Consider the following 15,203-nt stretch of genomic DNA (forward strand, 5'->3'; position numbering starts at 1 on the left):
CACAGCATGGCTTTTGCCAAGCAGTGCCATGTCCGCACCTGGGGTCCGAACCAGCAAACCCCGGGCTGCCAAGAAGTGGAACTGCTCACTTAACCACTGCACCACCAGGCCGGCCCAGCCCCTCCAATCTTAAATCAACTATTCCTAGCCTGCTTTGCTTTTTAGTTTTGATTCAGAAACTGAAATTCCTTTGCTAGATATTTTACTTTTCCATTTTCTCTTATTTTGAGAGTAATAGAAATAATACGTGTAAAGCACTTAGAACAGCAGTGCCTGGAACGTAGTAAGAGTTCAAATGTTACAGTTATAATTATGACGATTGTTATTGCTAATATTATCATCATTTCCTGGTTTTACATTGATTAAAATAGATAATTAATATCCTTAGGGTGTAGTATAATAGGTTATTAGAATATTTAAATTACATATTGCATGTTTAGTTTTATTTAATATTCTTAAGATTACTCAGTAAAATGTATACTTAATGAATGGAAGAGACCTTTAAATATCAAAGGGAACATTTTTTTTAAATTGCTGATGCTTTCTCACTCTCGGTTGTCTGCAATATAACACTCCCATCTTATCTCAGACACTTAGTGAAGCTGAAGCTTCAGAAAAGAGGGTCAGGTCTAGGGCATAGTAGATCAATTTCTGTTGTTATGGATTAAATAATATGGAAACGCCTTATATTTATACAGTGCTTGACATTGTATGGAACTTTTTCACTTTTAATGTTAGTTAAATAGGACAAATACTTGTGTCATTTCATGGATAGGGATCTGAAATCTAGAAAGATAAGTTGTTCCCCCTAGTCACATGATTAGCGTTTAATGTACCCAAACTTAAGTTTCTTGAGACTTCTGGATAGCATTGTTTCTTTGGGAAAATGTAGGTTCTAAGTTTTGAACAGTTGATTTTCTGAGTATTTTTTGGTTCTCGGCCGTTTGTAAGCTGGGCTACCTCTGTTATTAACCTTGCTGGTGTTTCTATTACTCCTTTAAATTTTTGTTACAATTTGAATGGTTGAAAAGTATGATCGTTTTATCTCGTTGATAACAGTAAGTAGAATTTCAGATATTTTTTAAAAGAAAATTTAATTCCTTTAATTCATATTGTTAAAAGTAAAAACTTGGGAATGTTCTGTGACTATGTAAAGAAACATAAAGTTACTTTTATATATTTTTCTGTAACATAATTTAAGCAACCACTAATCCCGCTATACTTTTGCTTTGTTGAGAGATTGATTACTTTTAATATGAAATAACAAAAAATGAGGCTTTTTATATGGTTCTATGTGCTTTTTACAGTTATTTACATCTTTCTCTACTTTGTAGATCAACTCTTACAGAGCTCCCTACCACTGCATATTTTGAATAGTATGTGTTCAAGAATTAAAAGAACCACTGGTCATTATCTTTATTTTTTTTATTTTTTATTTTTTTTGCTTATCTACTACAAGAGTAGCTTCAAGGAAGTAAATACATATGTATATACACAATAGGACAAGAAAATGAAAATAGTTTTAAAATGGAATCAGGAAAAGTACTGATAAAGTACTTAGAGTGGGTCAAGGTTGTAACACTGACAGGCATTTGTAAGCCCTGCAGTTTTAAAGTTAAGCTTGGATTCTTGTTTTGGGTATCAGGAAGATCAGAAACACATCCAGCTCTACAAGGTATTTGTTCATAAGGAAAAGGGAGCAGTGCTTGCCAGTTTGGTCTGAAAGGGAACTCTGAATGATATAGTGGACAGTGTCTTCAATGTAGTGTTCATACTGTGAGTATATACCTAGTTTTGTGAAACTGTTTCTTGGTAAACCTCACTGTAAGCAAAGGACATGATGCCAAAGAACAGCTCTGTGGAAACAGTTCTGTAAAAGGCCAGTAGAGCGATCAGAATACTAAGTTTTTGCTAGTCTGTCTTGATCCAGTTAGTAAACCTAGTGTGTTTTGAGGGATAAATGAACTCCAAGTCCTTTGATTTTGTATAAATGCAAGGTTTCTCACCTGGATTTGTTATAAAGTTGGGCATGATCTTAAGATCAACTAATGTCTTTTTTATGAAAATCGAGAAGACTACTCATTCTGAATAGAAACTAGAATATAAGACTTCACATTAGTGTGGAGATGAGTATTCTACAGCACATGAATATTTAAAACAAGAAGTCAAAGTTCTAAGTTGCTTATGGCTAAGGTAATTTTGGTCTGGAAAATTTTCAAAGCAGGAATTATCATAGTCAAGGCATTGATTCATGAAAATGAGCCAAGGAAGAGCATTTCATTGTGGACTTGCTTACGTTACAGTGCATTTTATGACTTCCCATGATTAAGCATTGTCTAGTGGATAACATTGCTTGTGTTTGTAGCAATCGTGAAGGTTTTTTTTTTTTTTTTTTTTTTTTTTTTAAAGATTTTATTTTTTCCTTTTTCTCCCCAAAGCCCCCCGGTACATAGTTGTGTATTCTTCATTGTGGGTTCTTCTAGTTGTGGCATGTGGGACACTGCCTCAGCGTGGTCTGACGAGCAGTGCCATGTCCGCGCCCAGGATTCGAACCAACGAAACACTGGGCCGCCTGCAGCGGAGCGCGCGAACTTAACCGCTCGGCCACGGGGCCAGCCCCGTGAAGGTTCTTTTTTTAACTGTCGCTACACTGTCTACCCTTTCTCCCCCCAGCACCAAGCAGCACTAATTTACTTTCTGTGATTTCCCTATTTTGGACTTTAATATACATGAGTGGAAGCATACTATGTGGTCTTTTGTAACTAGCTTCTTTCACTTAGCATGTTTTTAAGGTTTATCTGTGTTGTAGCATAAATCAGTACTTCCTTTTTATGGATGAATACTATTCCATTGTATGGATATGCCACATTTGTTTATCCATTTATCCGTTGATGGACATTTGAGTTGTTTCCACCTTTTGGTTGTTATGAGTAATGCTGCTGTAAACACTCATGTGCAAGTTCTGTGTGGACTTGTTTTCAATTATCTTAGGTATACACCTAAGAGTAGAAATTGCTGAGTCATATGGGAACTCTGTGTTCAGTTGTTTGAAGAACTGCCAGACTGTTTTCCAAACTGGCTGGACTGTTTTGTATTCCCACCAGCAGTTATGTATGAAGGTTCTCATCTTTCCACATCTTTGCCTACACTTAATTTAGATTTTGATTCTAGCCATCCTGTTGTGGGTATTAAGAAGTATCTCATTGTACTTTTGATTTGAATTTCTTTAGTGACTCATGGTATTAAGCATCTTTTCTTGTACTATTGGGCTATTTTTATATCTTTGGAGAAATGTTTGTTCAGGTCCTTTGCTCGTTTATAAATTCAGTTGTCATTTTATTGAGTTTAAGAGTTTTTAATGTCAAATTCCACTTTTTCATTGCTGGTAGATAGGAAAGCAGTTGACTTTTATATATTAACCATATATCCTGCAACCTTACTATAGTCATTTGTTAGTTCCAGGAATATTTTGTCAGTTATTTCAGATTTCATACATAGGTGATCATGTCTTCTGAGGACAGTTTTATGTCCTCCTTCTCAATCTGCATACCTTTTATGTTCATAATTATTATTTATTTTATTCTGTTCTTATTGAGGTAACGTTGATTTATAACATTATATAAATTTCAGGTGTACATGATTATATTTCGATTTCTCTGAAGGTTACATCATGTTCACTACCCAAAGTCTAATTGCCATCTGAAACTACACATGTGCCCTCCTCCCTCAAATAAAAAAAAATCAGAAATGAAAGAGGAGCTATTACAAATGGTACCACAAAAAGTACAGAGGATCATAGGGACTGCTATGAACAATTACATGGCAGAAAACTGGACGACCTGTAAGAAATGAATTCCAAGAAACACACAATTTACCAAGACTGAATCATGAAGAAATAGAAAATCTGAACAGACCGATAACAAGTAAAGAGATTGAATCAGCAATCAAAATCCCCCCAACAAAAAAAAAAGTCCAGGACCAGATCACTTTAGTCATCAGTTCTACCAAACATGTGAAAAAGAATTGATACCCATCCTTCTCAAACTCTTGCAAAAAACAGAAGAGGGGATAACACTCCCAAACTCGTTTTACAAGGTAAGCATTATACTGATACTAACACTAGACAAGAACACTACAAGAAAAGATAATTACAGGCCAGTATCCCTGATGAAGATAGATGCAAAAATCCTCAACAAAATTTTAGCAAACCAAATACAACAATATAGCAAAAGGATCCTACACCATGGTCAAGTGGGATTTATCCTTGGAATGCAAAGATGGTTCACCATCCGCACGTCAATTAATGTGGTACACCACATTAACAAAATGAAGGATAAAAAGCATATGATCATCTCAATAGATGCAGAAAAGGCATTTGACAAAATTTAAAACATCTATTTATGATAAAAAACTCACAACAAAACGAATATAGACAGAACGTACCTCAACATAATAAAGGCCATATGTGAGAAGCCCACAGCTAACATGGTACTCAATGGTGAAAAGCTGAAAGCTTTTCCTCTAAGATCGGGAACAAGACAAGAGACAAAGCTGCCCACTCTCACTACGTTTATTCCACGTAGTATTGGAGGCTCTAGCTGGAGCAGTTAGGCAAAAAAGAGATATACGGTATCTAAATCAGAAAGGAAAAAATAAAACTGTCTCTGTAGATGACATGATATTATATATAGAAAACCCTAAAGACTCCACCAAAAAACTATTAGAACTAATAAATTAATTCAGTATAGTTACAGGGTACAAAATCAGTTGTGTTTCTATACACTAATGAACTATCAGAGAAATAAACAGTTCCATTTACAGTTCCATAAAAAAGAGTAAAATACCTAGAAATAAATTTCACTTAAGGAAGTGAAAGATCTGTACACTAAAAACTATAACACTATTCATGAAAGAAATTGAAGAAGACACAAATAAATGAAAAGATATTGCATGATCATGGATTGGAAGAATTACTGTTGTTAAAATGTCTGTACTACCCAAGGCAATCTACAGATTCAGTATAATCCCTATCAAAATGCCAGTGACGTTTTTCATAGAAATAAAACAGTCCTAAAATTTGTTTGGAACCACAGAAGACCCCAAATAGGCAAAGCAATTTTAAGAAAGAACAACAAAGCTGAAAGCATCACGCTTTCTGATTTCGAACTATATTACAAAGCTGTAGTAATCAAAACAGTATGGTATTAGCATAGATCGGTGGAATAGAATAGAGAGCCAAGAAATAAACCCAACTATATATGGTCAATTAATTAATGACAGAGGAGCCAAGAATATACAATGGGGAAAGGGCAGTCTCTTCAATAAATGGTGTTGGGAAAACTGGATAGCCACATGCAAAAGAATAAAACTGGACCACTCACTTAGACCATACACAGAGATTAACTAAAAATGGATTAAAGACTTGCATGTAAGACCTGAAACCATAAAACTCTTTGGTCTTGGTGGTGATTTTTTTGGATTTGACACCAAAAGTAAAGGCAACAAAAGCAAAAATAAACAAATGGGACTCCGTGCAACTAAAAGGCTTCTTCTGCACAGCAAAGGAAACCATCAACAAGATGAAAAGGCAACTTTTTGAGTGGGAGAAAATATTTGTAAATCATATATCTTATAGGAGTTAATATCCAAATATAAAGAACTCATAACTCAATAGCAAAAAGCTAAACAGTCTGTTTAAAAAACTGGGCAGAGGATCTGAAGAGGCATTTTTGCAAAGAAAACATATAGCTGGGCCAACAGGTATGTGAAAAGGAGCTCAACATCACTAATCATCAGGGAAATGCAAGTCAAAACAGCAGTGAGCTCTATCACTTCACACCTGTTAGAATGGCTGTTACCAAAAAGATAAGAAATAACAAGTCTTGATGAGGGTGTGGAGAAAAGGGAACCCTTGTGCACTGTTGATGAGAATGTAAATTGGTACAGCTACTATGGAAAACAGTAGGAATGCTCCTCAAAAATGTAACTACCGTATGATCTAGCAATTTTACTTCTGGGTATTTATTCGAAGACGACAATAACAATTTGAAAAGATATCTGCACCTCCATGTTAATTGCAGCATTCTTTACAATAGCCAAGACGTGGGAACAACGTAAGTGTTCATCGATGGATGAGTGGATGAAGAAGGGGGCGTGGGTGTGTCTGTGGAATGCAGTATAATTCTATCACAAAAAAGGAAGAAATCCTAACTTTTGTGACAACGTGGGTGGACCGATGGACCTTGAGGACATCATACTGAGGAGAAAAACAAATACTGTATAATCTCACTAATATGTGGAATCTAAAAAACCCAGAAATCGGGGCCAGCTCCTGTGGCTGAGTGGTTAAGTTCAAACGCTCTGCTTCAGTGGCCCGGGGTTTTGCGGGTTCAGATTCTCGGCACGGACATGGCACTGCTCTTCAGGACATTCTGAGGCAGCATCCCACATAAGACAACCGGAAGTACCTACAGCTAGAATATACAACTATGTACTGGGGGTGGGGGTGGGGGTGACTTTGGGGAGAATGAGGGAAAAAAAGAAGATTGGCAACAGATGTTAGCTCAAGTGCCAAATCTTTTAACAAAAAAAAAGACAAGACCAGAAATCGTAGATATGGGAAACAGATTGGTGGTTTCCAGAGGCGAGGAAAGTGGTGGGGCAAAATGAGTGAAGGTGGTCCAAAGGCACAAACTTACAGCTGTAAAACAAGTAAGTGATGGGGCTGTAATATACAGCATGTTTACTGTTGTCAATAATACTGTATTGTATATTTGAAAGTTGCTAAGAGTAGATCTTAGCTGTTCTCATTACATGCAAAAGAATATAACTGTGGTTGTAGATGTTAACTAGAGTTGCTGTGGTGGTCGTTTCACAATACAAACCTGTATTGAGTCATCGTGTTGTACACCTGAAGCTAATATATTGTTAGGTCAGTTATATCTCAGTTTAAAAAAAAGAAAGGAAAAAAAACAAGAAAGAATGAGATAAAGAGAAAAAAAGAAAAGGAAGTATGAGATGGGCAGTGCTTGCCTTGTACCTGATCTTAGTGCGAAAGCTTTGAGTTTATCTCTATTAAATATGATGTCAGCTGTATGATTTTGTTGCTATTCTTTATCAAGTTGAAGAAGTTACCCACTATTTCTAGTTTGCTGAGAGTTTTTATGATAAAAGGGTGTTTAATTTTATCAAATGCATTTTCTTCATCTATTGATGTGATCATGTGATTTTGTTTCTTTAGCCTGTTGATATGATTAATTACATTAATTGATTTTTTGAATGTTGAACCAGTCTTATGCACCTGGGATAAATTCCCCTTGGTCATGGTGTGTAATTTTCTTTATACTCTCTTGGCTTCAATTTGCTAATATTTTGTTGAGGATTTTTACATCATCTGTGTTCATGAGAGATATTTGTGTATAGTTTTCTTTGTCTGGTTTTGTATTAGGGTATTGCTGGCCTCATAGAATGAGTTAGGAAGTATTTCCTCTGCTTTTGTCTTCTTGAGATTGTAGAGAATTGGTATAATTTCTTCCTTAAATTTTTGGTACAATTCACCAGTGAACCCACGCAGGCCTGGTGTTTTCTGTTTTAAAAGGTTACTAATTGTTGATTCAATTTACAATTATAGGAGTTTTTTTAATACATTCCAGATACGAGTTCCTAATTAGATATATGATTTGCAAATATTTTCCCATTAAGATTTCTTTTTACTGTACAGTTTTAAAGGTATTTACGTTGGGACTATTTTTTAAACTTTTAACGAAATTATTTTCTGAATGCAAATATTGATTTATATAGTACTGATAGTAAATGAATAATGACTTTATTGACTATTCTTTCAGTAAACCTCTTGTTGGAAGGGCAACCTAAATAAGTACTATGAAGACAGATAGAAATAAATAAACAAATAAATAATTGGATGCCTGCTCATTATAGAAAGTTTGGAAAATTTCTTTCCCTCCATTGTGCCTACAACATCTATAACCATTAACTTTTCAAACTGATAGATGATTTCTCAGTATACAATGTAGTATTTCTGCTTTGATTGGGCTAGATAGCCCCCCTCCTTTTACTGAGTTATAGCTCACATACTGTACAATTTGCCTTTTTTATCATAGATGGCCTTTTGAGTTGAAAATAACTCGAGAAATGTTTACTCCAGGAGCCAAATTTGTTACCTAGTTTGGGTAGAGACTGGAAATTTAGTGAAAATGAAAGATAACTCCATGAAAATCAAACAAAAATTTGATAACTCTCTATCCACTTATTAGTTTCATATGAGTGTTCATAGCTTGGAGGTACCAAATGCAAAAAGATTAATTGGACTTATCAACTTTAAATACTTAATGTATCAAAGGCCACCATGAAGAGAGTGAAAAAAAAGCTTACAGAATGGGAGAAAACATTTGTAAATCATAAATCTGACAAGGGGCTTGTATGCCAGATTATATAAAGAACTCTTATATCCTAACAATAAAAAAAAAAAATTTTAAATGGGCAAAGGAGCTGAATAGACATTTGTCAAAAGATACACAAATGGCCAATAAACACATGAAAAGATGCTCAATGTCATCAGCCATTACAGAAATGCAGATCTAGACTACAATGAGATACCGCTTCATACGCACTAGACTGGCTAAAATTTAAAAAAAAAGACAGTAACAAGAGTTGACCAGGTTGTGAAGGAATTGGAACCCTCAAATATTGCTTGTGGAATTGTAAACTGGTACAGCCACTTTTGAAAACAGTTTAGTAATTTTTCCAGAAGTTAAACTTCGAGTTACTATATGACCCATCGTTACATCCAAGAAGATTAGAAGCATATGTCTACACAAAACTTGAACACAAATGTTCATAGCAGTGTTATGCATAATAGCCAAAAGTGGAAACAATCCCAAAACTAGTTTTTGAAGCATCCGTGGTCCACAAGACAGAATACTTTGGAAACAGACTCATTACTTCATTTGGCCACCAGTATCTAGACAGCAGAAGAGATAAGATAGCTTATAGTTAAATGAATCCCATACTTTATTTAATTGTTAAAAGAATTCAGAGGGGAAAAACATCATTGCTTCAGACTGAGGATGTTTGAACAGTGGACAAAATTGCATTGGTAGGAACCAAGTAAAGGTTTGATTTTGAATTTAAGCCAGCAGAATAACTGGTGAGAGTTTTATTTCTCCTTTCCATATACTGATAGTAACAAACATTGTGGTTTCTGGGATGAAATATAGGCTGCATAGGCTACTTTATGAGTTAGGAAAATTGTTTCCTAAACAGTGAGTGTGTCTTTATTTTACCAATAGCCAATGCCTGAAAACTCTCGAGTGGCTGTAGACATTGTTCATTTCTCACATTGTCTCCAAATTTGATGAATTTTTTTTTTTATTTTTCCTTTTTCTCCCAAAGCTCCCTGGTACACAGTTGTGTATTTTTAGTTGTGGGTCCTTCTAGTTGTGGCATGTGGGATGCCACCTCAGCATGGCTTCATAAGCAGTGCCATGTCCATGCCCAGGATTTGAACTAGTGAAATCTTGGGCTGTGAAGCAGAGCGCACGAACTTAACCATTCGGCTATGAGGTCGGCCCCTAAATTTGATGAATTTTTATCTTTTATAATTTGCTCTCTGTTCCTATTACTGTTGTCATAAGGAGTTATTTCTTGCTATCCCAATGACTTCCTAGTTGATTTTTCTACTTTCTCTCCACTTCATCCTTTTCATCTTCTACAATGCTCTAAGGATCTTTGTAAGAAGTAGTTGATCTGATGGTATTTCCTCCTTCAGTAGTTCCCAAAGTCATATTTGCAGAAGTACTATTCAGTAACAATTTGTCCAGTCCATGCAAAATGAGCACAATAAGGGGAAGTTCTGGATTTTGTACAAAGAGAATTTATTGAATTAAAAAGTCGGTTTTTCTTGTTTTCTTCATGTCTGGGGAGCATATAAAATGCACTTTTTTAAAAAAATTGGTGACAAGATTAGATGGTATTTACTATTTTAGATTTCTTTAGTTGTGAAAAGTGGCACTTCTTTCTAAGTTTTTAGTTAAAACACTTTTTATTTTCATCTCTGAAACCCAAAAGTCTTAGAGCCACTGGCCTGTAGGATAAGGTTCCTAGTACCCTGATAATGACATATAAAATGGTTTGGTTTGGAAATATGTGATGAATTCATCTGTTAACACTATTCCAGTTCATTGATTGGGGCTCTGTGGAGTACTTGGTACAGAAGGCTTGTGAGACCAAGTTTGTGTGAGGCTGAAGAGAGCCACATTCAGTTAGCAAAATACTCTCCGGGCAAGGGATGGATGAAATCTTGATCTAGCCCATAGGAATGGGCTTTTTCAGCTTTGCATCTTCTGCTTTTCTATATATGTGCAAAGTTTATTCTGTAGAATTACCATGAACTAATACGGTTCCTTGAATGATGCAATATGCTTCTCATAATTAAAGCATACTAGAAGATCAAGTAAGTAGTAATGCCTTAGAAGAATTCCTATGGTAGAGTGTTGTCTGTCTGTAATCTCCTTTATCATTTGCCTGCCCAATGAACTCTGTCACCTTCTATGAGTCCTCCCTTACTTTCCTTAGATAGTTAGGCTTTTGCTTTTCTGTAAAACTTTCAACATACTTCCTATTATAGTAACTTATGTATGTTATAATTATTTATTTATTTGTTTGTTGTCTATACTCTAGAACTCTGATGGAGCACATTATTTTGGCTCTCATGTTTATCATGTGAATATTAGATTAATGTAGACTGAATGTACGTCCCATGATATATTCCATTTTTAGCATTCTTTTGTCAAGAAATATAACACGTAAAAGAACTTTCTTTCATTTTAATAGTTGAATAAAATGAACATTTACCACATGCTTACATATTAAAATGGTTTTAAAATTTTTTCTTTTATTCCCTAGAAATTACTTTTATTTTAATCTTAAATAAGCTATTGAGAGATTGTATGCCAAATCTGTCTTCGTCTGTTTCTGTGTGTGTGTGTGTCTGTCTCTCTATCTCCAGGTAAGAACTTTGCAATAAAGGAAAAATGATTGTAAAATAAAAGGACAGTTTCAATAATTGTGGTTGAAATATTATGTTCTTATTATTTCAACTGGTAGTTTTTAAGGAGACTATTTTTATGCATTATATTGAGTAAACTGCTTAACCAGTTAAAGAGTTAGGGAGAAGCAGTTTGTACATCGTGAGTGACCTTTGTGTTATGCGTCGTTTTATTTTGTGTACATACATTTATATGTTAAAAGAGAAAACCATGGGCTAACAGTTTTAAAATATGTACTTGTTTTAGTTGTTTGTTTCTTCATTAATGAAGAAATTCCAGATATTAGGATTTTTTTTAAACATATTTATAGTATTATATGATTGTATTCCTGATAATGGGCTAAATTTTTTATTACTTGAAAGATCTCATTTTCCTAGTAGTGTATTCACAGTCAGTTTAAGTATTAGTGCCTTTTTGTTTATCCCATCCACCTCTAAGAAGAGGAAATGGGGACCAGCCCAGTGGTGCAGTGGTTAAGTTCACACATTGCACTTTGGCAGCCTGGGGTTCATGGGTGCGGACCTATGCACTGCTTGTCAAACCTTGCTATGGCGGACGTTCCACGTAGAAAGTAGAAGAAGATGGGCACGGATGTTAGCTCAGGGCTAATCTTCCTCAAAAAAAAAAAAGAGAAGAGGAATAGGTTCCTCAGAAGGTTGAAATATTAAACCAGGAAAACACAGTGATTATAAAGTTTTTGCTCTTCAGTATTTCCTAACCTAGTGTTTATAGACAGTTACATAGAAGTTAAATTAATCTAAATCAGATTGATTACCCAGCAAAGTACAATTACAGTGTAAAAGAACAGATCGGTAAAAGAGAACAAAAACTCTGAGAAACCTTCACGGTAGAAAAATTTTTGCTTGTGAGGAATGAATGGTCCTTGGGAATTTATTAGAGCATTGTAGCTTAAATTTAATACTGAATACAAGCATTTTTTTGTTCTTTAAAAAAATTTTTTTTAACTCACAGTCTACATCAGCATCAGCATCTGCATCACCATTTCAGTCTACATGGTATAGTGAATCTGAGATAACTCAGGGAGCACGCTCAAGATCACAAAACCAGCAACGGGATCATGATTCAAAAAGGCCTAAACTTTCCTGTACAAACTGTACATCTACCTCAGCGGGGAGAAGTGTTGGACATGGTTTAAATGCAGTATCAGGTAAGAATTAAGTTTGTGTAAGAGTCATTATATATGTATTTTGGACTAAAGCCTTTTTCCCAAGACATAGTGTATTAAGCAGGTAGAGTACACTTAAGACAGTGAGTAAGAAATGTAGTAGAGTTTCCAAAATCTTACCTCAAGTTAGCTAGAACTGAAATTAACTCTTCGTTTTTTTCTAAATTTGGTACACATGTCCTACACAAACAGTATATTAGCAGATTTTAATTAATTGGAATAGTTGATATGTATGATAATCACATTGGTAAAAGTGGCATGTATTGTGATAGTTATTATAGGAAGTAAATTTTTTAATTGTTACTAGGAAAGCCAAGTTTACTGATAAATGTTAAAAATATTTTCTAAGCGTATTTTTTGTAAATGATAAATATTGTAGTATCTGATATTTATTTTCAGAAAATGTCAAAATTCTTTACACAAAAAGTCATTGGTGGTATTCTAGTAAAAGTTCTGTACAAGGAATTAGAAAGCCATGATTCTAGCCCTCTAACTGGCTGTGGGGCATTGGACCAAATCACTTAACCTCTCTGAGATTTAGATGGTTTTGTACATAAAACTCCATGCTTGGGATTTTGTACTCAGGGACACACAGTTGTTGGACAAATTGGAAAGGTCGTTTATTGAGAGGGCAGAAGCCTCCCTTCTTGCTTATACTGCTCTTCAAATGAAGCACTAACCAATGCCTGAAATAGTTTTAAGGTGAGACAGAATTTGTGATGACACAATTGGAGATAAATTTCTTGAAATGTGTATGTATTAGTAGTCAAATCAGTGTCAGCGATTCTTTTCTATTTTGATAGGCAGGGCCACCATGGGAAAGACTGCCCATCTGAAGGATATTAAGAGTAGTGTGATGGATAAGAGCAGACTGACCTTAACTTTGTAGACAGACACCATTGTGCAGAAATATCTTTGTTCTCTTCTGCTGTGTGAAGGCATAGCATTAAATTCCTTGGGCCATTTCCCTTAATGAAGAGGAATTATTAAGGCTCTTGGGAGTAGGAGAGGAAGAGCCAAAATTTCAAGGTAAAAAGTGAGGGGAAAAAAGTTTTGAGACTTGAATGAAATCGTATCTAACAAAATTTAGATTATAATTTCAGTGATACATTACTTCTTAGAATAAGAATGAACCAAGTATGGTGGCAATGATAATATTTGATAAAATAGTGTTATAACCTCCAGTACAACCTCTTCCATTTCAAGATGCCTTTGATTTTGATTTTGGCTGTTCTCCACTGTCACTTTCATTGACTTTTCATGAAATTCTGCATCTTTGGCAAGCTATGCATTTTTGTTCTGTAGTCATTTTATATCATGTTTACGTTGTGTGGTCAGATGTTCTAGAGAGCAACTGAGCCATTGGCATCGTGGAGGGGGTAGATTTTAGTGCTAGAGAAGAACGTGTTTGAGTAGGAAATAATGTAAGTGATGAGTGAATAATTTTGCTGTGCTGAATTTTGCTTCTGATTGCAACTATGTAACTGGGGATTCCTATAATAAATCACAATAATCTCTGTGTAATACTGAAGATTTGTTATCAGAAACCTTGAGAGCTTTCTCTGAATTAAAACTTCTTCAATTATTTTGAGATTCTTCTTGGAGGCATGGTCAGGTTCCCAGATCTTCATCGATGGTACTTGGATCATTTGGAACTGACTTAATGAGAGAGAGGAGAGCTGATTCCTCCGTTAGTAATCTTGTGGACTATAGTCACCGAAGTGGTGATTTCACAACTTCATCGTGTATGTATAAACACTATTGTTATATGTAACTTATGTAATAATGTTATGTTTTCCTCTTTATGGATATCATTAAAATCACAGTAGAAAGGAATAAAGTGAATCTTAGGAAGGTTTCAGGATAGTTTAATATGTTTCCTATTACCTCATTTGTTGTTTTGCTTTAAAGAATGTAAACAATTTAAAATAGAAGTAGATGAGTATCCAGATTCTGTCTGCCTATAATTTTTTACTTGCTTTTCCTTTTAAGAATGTATATCATAAAATATGCTAAATAATTCTTGTATTCTCCAATATAATTTGCCTTATATAGTATAATAATTACTTAGAGTTAAATTCTGAACTAAAGATTGAAATCACCATTTAAAGACATAATTTAGGATTACTTTAGTTTAATATGCATGTGCCTTTATTTTCATTCAGTTGAAATAAATACCCACACTGTTTCTGTCAGGGTACATAAGCTTAAACTTCTCAGAAATAAGTACCATAAAATAATAATACTAAGTAATTGAAGACAAAAGGTGCTAATGGAAGTTGGCAAATATAGCAGACAAAAGTGGAGTTTGATTTAAATAGAAGAAAATACATTTATTTTTAAAGGTTTAGGTAATTTTAAATAATCTTATTGGGGCAAGCCTTTGCTTTATTTAAGACAAATGAAAATATGTTTTTATTTATTTGGCTTTGGGTGGAGGAGCTTTAGTGGACAGTATCAATAGCTTCCAGGTTTGGAGATATAAAAACACAGGATAGAATAAATTTATTCCAACAGTTTATCCTTTCATGAGGTTCCATGTATTAGCCCAGTAGCAATCTAGCTCTTAAATTAGGCATATGGGTAAGTATTCTTTATCAACAAATGCTATAGTACTTCTCATCCCATTTGAAGATGAGACCCACCAGTGGTGTACTTTTAAAATTGGAGACGCCAGGCCTCTATTCTGACTCTTAGCTTCCCAGCCAGTATTAAAAAGCAGAGGTATGTCTGATGAGTAACCAGGGATAAGAACCTCTGCTGTTAACTTGAAAGAAAAGATAAAAGATGGAAGAAATTTTTAGCTGTTAGCAAAGTTTGTCATAAAACTCAAAGGTTAATAATACTTACATGAAATAACTTTTGTACTTATTGCAGAGTGAGAAAAATCTCCAAATCACTGTCTCCCTAGGGTTATTTTGCTTTTATTTATGAGTCATTTTCATTGAATT

At 34.7% G+C, this 15,203-nt stretch overlaps 1 protein-coding gene across 6 annotated transcripts in view; it reads left to right on the forward strand.

Annotated features, from left to right (window-relative positions):
• Positions 1 to 15,203, forward strand: part of MARCHF7 (membrane associated ring-CH-type finger 7) — a 51,858-nt gene that overhangs the window by 19,976 nt on the left and 16,679 nt on the right. For all 6 annotated transcript variants that reach the window (XR_001401077.3, XR_001401078.3, XM_014859840.3 and 3 more), the window contains exons 3-4: positions 12,039 to 12,234; positions 13,845 to 13,997. Coding sequence is in view for 4 of the 6 variants with exons in the window: in XM_014859840.3 (XP_014715326.1) it covers positions 12,039 to 12,234; positions 13,845 to 13,997 (349 nt within the window). In the remaining 2 variants the exon portion in view is untranslated. The remainder of the gene's footprint in view (positions 1 to 12,038; positions 12,235 to 13,844; positions 13,998 to 15,203) is intronic.

Source organism: Equus asinus, chromosome 4 (genome assembly GCF_041296235.1).
Source record: "Equus asinus isolate D_3611 breed Donkey chromosome 4, EquAss-T2T_v2, whole genome shotgun sequence".
Taxonomy (NCBI): domain Eukaryota; kingdom Metazoa; phylum Chordata; class Mammalia; order Perissodactyla; family Equidae; genus Equus; species Equus asinus.